The 4,902-nt window shown below is 41.1% G+C and overlaps 1 protein-coding gene across 1 annotated transcript in view; it reads right to left on the minus strand.

Moving 5' to 3' along the window:
• Window positions 1–4,902, minus strand: part of GTF2H3 (general transcription factor IIH, polypeptide 3, 34kDa) — a 27,315-nt gene that overhangs the window by 3,131 nt on the left and 19,282 nt on the right. Inside the window, exons 8-9 of the mRNA XM_011948579.1 lie at window positions 2,257–2,331; window positions 1,142–1,195 (exon numbers count right to left, since the gene is read on the minus strand). Coding sequence (XP_011803969.1) covers window positions 1,142–1,195; window positions 2,257–2,331 — 129 coding nt within the window. The remainder of the gene's footprint in view (window positions 1–1,141; window positions 1,196–2,256; window positions 2,332–4,902) is intronic.

Consider the following 4,902-nt stretch of genomic DNA (forward strand, 5'->3'; position numbering starts at 1 on the left):
CCCGGTTAATTTTTTGTATTTTTAGTAGAAACAGGGTTTCACCGTGTTAGCCAGGATGGTCTCGATCTCCTGACCTTGTGATCCACCCGCCCCAGCCTCCCAAAGTGCTGGGATTACAGGTGTGAGCCACTGTGCCAGACCTAGGCCAGGATATATTTTAAAGGTGGAATCAACAGGATTTGCTCATGGTTATGAAAGGAGGGAAGAGAAGAGACAAGGAAGAGTCAGGTTTTTGCCTGAGCTGCTGAGTCAACTGCACTGCCACTTAGGGAGATGGGGCAGGAAGAGGCTGAGAGGCCCAACCAAAAGCTCTCTGGTTTGGACACATGATGCTGAGATGTCTGCCAGAGGAGGTACACCCAAGAGGAGGTACTACATACACGGCTGATTCTGCAAGTCTGGAACTCAGGACAGTCTGGGACTGGATTAGAGAAATGAATGTGAGGGCCAAGGAGGTAGAGCTGGTATGTGAATTCATGGCAGACACAAGATCGTCTTGGAGTTAACAGACAATGTGTAGACTGAAATGTGTTGCTAAGAAATGAATTCAAACTTTTTGAATTTTTACTACTGAAATACAATACGTACAAGAGTCTGTATACATAATGTGTAAGTATGGTTTAAATAATCAAATGAACATCATATACCTATGATCAAGCTGAAGAAACAGTAGTTTCAGAACCTTTGAAGCCTGTGAATTTTCCCATTGGACCTCGCTCTCCCCATCCTTCATCCCCAGCAGTAACCTAAATTCAGGGTTTGTCACAGTTTTGTGCTTGTAACTGATCCTTTAGGAAACAACGTTTGTGGCCAAAAAACATCTAACAAAAACTCAGTAATTTCTTCAGACTTACTTTAGGGTTTTGTTTCCTTTGGGTTAAAGTAAAATTCAGTTTTTGTCTTTTTCATTAAAAAGCAACGTCTGACAGTGCTGCCCAGCGGAAATAGAAAGCAAGCAATATGTAATTTAAAATGTTCCAGCAGCTCCACACGCAAGGGGGAAATAAATAGATAAAATCACGTTCAATAACATACTGTATTTAACCCAATATACCCAAAGCACTTTCATTTTAAATTGTAATCACTATAAAAATCACTAATTGTCATAATCACCCACACAAAGCATGGTTTTAAAACATACCTGTTGGAGGAGCCCTGAGTCGGAATCTAAAACGCAGGCATCAATCAAAATATTCTGAAAGAAACGTTTTGAAAGTATTACAGAAATAACAGTAATGATTACCCTATACTGAGAACCTACTACATGCCATACTCTATGCTTAAAATAGCTCACTCAACACGCAACGTGACTCTCAACGGCAGATATTTGCATTTGGCAGCTGAAGCACCCAGGACATGGCTGGGCTGTGGTCACAGAGCCAGCGGGTGGGAAAGCTCTCACCCTACTTGGCCTGTCTCCGAAGTTCAGGCTCTTTTCACTACATCATGCTGCCACTCCACAACAGAGAACATTATGCATGGCTACAGCAGCATTTTATGTTAAAACTGAAGTTTTGTTTTGTTTTTTTGAGGCAGAGTCTAGCTCTGTTGCCCAGGCTGGAGGGCTGTGGCGCAATCTCCACTCGCTGCAAGCTCCGCCTCCCGGGTTCACATCATTCTCCTGCCTCAGCCTCCCGAGTAGCTGGGACTACAGGCGCCCACCACCTCACCTGGCTACTTTTTGTATTTTTAGTAGAGACAGGGTTTCACCATGTTAGCCAGGATGGTCTCAATCTCCTGAGCTTGTGATCCGCCCGCCTCAGCCTCCCAAAGTGCTGGGATTACAGGCATGAGCCACCTCGCCCGGCTAACACTGAAGTTTTAAGAAGGTTTTCTTTTCTTATAAATACATCAAAGAAGAAAATGTATTATACTACATCTGTACATTTCAACTCTTTGCAAAGTAAAAATATTGAATCTTTATAGATTTCACCACAGCAAAAAGATAAAGAAATTGAGGCAAGGTTTATACAGCAAACTGTCAAACCAGGGATTCTTGGCATAGGGTCCATGGATGGGCTAAAGATTACCTGAATACCATGAAACTCTATGCAAAACTGTGGTTGAGTGCACATTGTTCTGGGAATGCATCAGATTCTCAAGTGGTCCAAGACCCAAAATAGAAAAAAGACTAGAACATTCTTTGCCCATTCATAAGGTTACGTAGTCAGAATACCTCAGAGTACAGCATTCAAAAAATGAAACTGACTCCTTCATTATGAAACAAATACTTTAAATGGCAGGCTCTCAGTTCACCTGTTTCTGTGCTGCGAAGATGACATTCATGAAGTTCATATACTGCAACGCACTGTCTTCTGCAGCCTTAATCACCTGAAAATCACGGTCATGTTAATTCTGCCCAGGCACATCCCAGTTCTCTCACACCAATGTCACATAATATATTGCGAACCACAGCCAACATTACTCCAGTTTGTCTTCCCATTTATCATTGCTAAATGATACCGAAAGTATAAAGATGACACTAACATTTCCCCCAAAATCCTACCATCCAAGGACAGTCCACGTAAGGGTTTGATGAACTCCTTCTGGGGAGCACCTACATGGGCAGGTATATACATGCACACCCAAAACACAAACACAAACATACATAAAATACATACACACACACACACCCAAAATACACACACACCCAAAATACACACACACACACCCAAAATATACACATGCACACCCAAAATACACACACTCCCAAATTACACACGCCTACCCACCCAAAATATACACATGCACACCAAAATACACGCACACCCAAAATATACACAACTACCCACCCAAAATATACACATGCACACCCAAAATACACACATGAACCCCCAAAATACACACCCCCCAAAAATACACGCACCCCCAAAAATACCCCAAAATACACACACACCCAAAATACACACACCGCAAATACATACACATACACTCAAAATTCACAGGTATGCACATCCAAAATACATACACACCCAAAATACACAGGTACGCACACCCAAAATACATACACACTCAAAATATACACACCCAAAAAGTACACCCTCAAAATACACACACCCAAAACACACACACACAACCAATAAACACACCCCCAAAAATACACATCCAAAGCATACCCCCGAAATACACACCCTTTAAAATACACATACCCCAAATACACACATAAAATATACACAAACCCCAAAAACACCCAAAACACACAAACATACCCCAAATACATACACACACCCAAAACACACACATCCAAAATATACACACATACACATACCCAGAATACAGACACATCCAAAATACACACACTCACACGTGTCAGGATGATTACTTAGCATTCTGCAACCTGCTTTTTCAGTCCACAATATATGTGGGAAAAAATATTCTAATGTCAATGAATTAGAATATATACTTCTAGAATATATGCTTCTTGCAGACTTCATAAATTTCCACTATTTAAGCAGTTTCCAATTCTCGGTTTTAAACAATGTTCTGATGACACCCTCATATACTCTCTACACAGCTCTCTAATTACCTCCGGAAAATAAGCAGTGATTACTAAAGTGTATGCACATTTAATTTTGATACAGATTACCAAAATGCACCCCAGAAAAATTTTTACCAATTTATCCTCCTATCAGCAATGCATGAGAATAACCAATCCCCAACATCACCATCAACCCAGGGAACTGCCAGCTTTTTCATTTGCGCTAAACAACTGTGATCCACCTGCCTCCGCCTCCCGAAGTGTTGGGATTACAGGCATAAGCCACCACGCCCGGCCAATTACTTGACATTTCTTTGCTTACTAGTAAGACTGAACATATTTTCAAATGCTAAAACTGACCTTTTGCTTTTGCAGACTGCTTGTTTTCTACCTGTTTTTCTAAAGCTTGACTTTTAACAATGAATTTATGGCCGGGTGCAGTGGCGTGAGCTACTGCACCCAGCCTTCTTCTAGTACTGTTATGACTTGAACCTTTACACTGAAATGTTTGATCTTTACTAGAATATATTTAAGTGTAAGTGGTGAGACAAGGAACAAGCTCTGTTTTTCCCCAAATGGCCAATCAGTTGGGCCAGAACCTTTTACTGAGCAACTCATTTTCTCCCCACTAATTTGAAGTGCTTCCTCTGTGACAAGTCCAGCTCTCCCATGTACATGGTTTGATTACTGGACTCTAGTCTTTCCTATTTTGTTTGTGTGCTCTGTGCTACTACCACACAGTGACTTGCTCTACATTGTGTTATAAGGACTAATGCAGCAAGTTCCTACTTACTAATCCTTTTCAGAAAGTTCCTGACTATTCTTTTAAATTTATTCTTCCAGATAAACTGTTGAATTTTTTTTTTTTTTTTTTTTTTTTTTCTGAGATGGAGTCTTGCTCTGTAGCCCAGGCAGGACTGCAGGGGCGCAATCTCGGCTCACTGCAACCTCCACCTCCCAGGTTCAAGCGATTTTCATGCCTCAGCCTCTTTAGTAGCTGGGACTACAAGTGTCCACCACCACACCCAGCTAATTTTTTGTATTTTTAGTAGAGATGGCGTTTCACCATATTGGCCAGGATGGTCTCAAACTCCTGACCTCTTGATCTGTCCACCTTGGCCTCCCAAAGTGCTGGGATTATAGGCGTGAGCCACTACACTCGCCTTGAATTTCTTTTTTAAATCTCCCCACCCTGCCAGGAAAAAAAAACCTCCCTGATATTCTGACTGAGATTGTAAATTGAATTTACAGAATGATTTTGGGAAAACTGACAACCATGAACAAAATATGGCTCTCCATTTATTCTTCTCTCTCTCTCAGAATTTTAGTTTTCCTTATCATCAGTTTTACACATTGCTTGTTAAACGAATCCTGGATAGTTAATATTTTTTGCTCCTACTATAAATGTGTTTTATTTCCCATCA

The sequence above is a fragment of the Colobus angolensis genome, unplaced genomic scaffold (genome assembly GCF_000951035.1).
Source record: "Colobus angolensis palliatus isolate OR3802 unplaced genomic scaffold, Cang.pa_1.0 Scaffold28, whole genome shotgun sequence".
NCBI lineage: Eukaryota > Metazoa > Chordata > Mammalia > Primates > Cercopithecidae > Colobus > Colobus angolensis.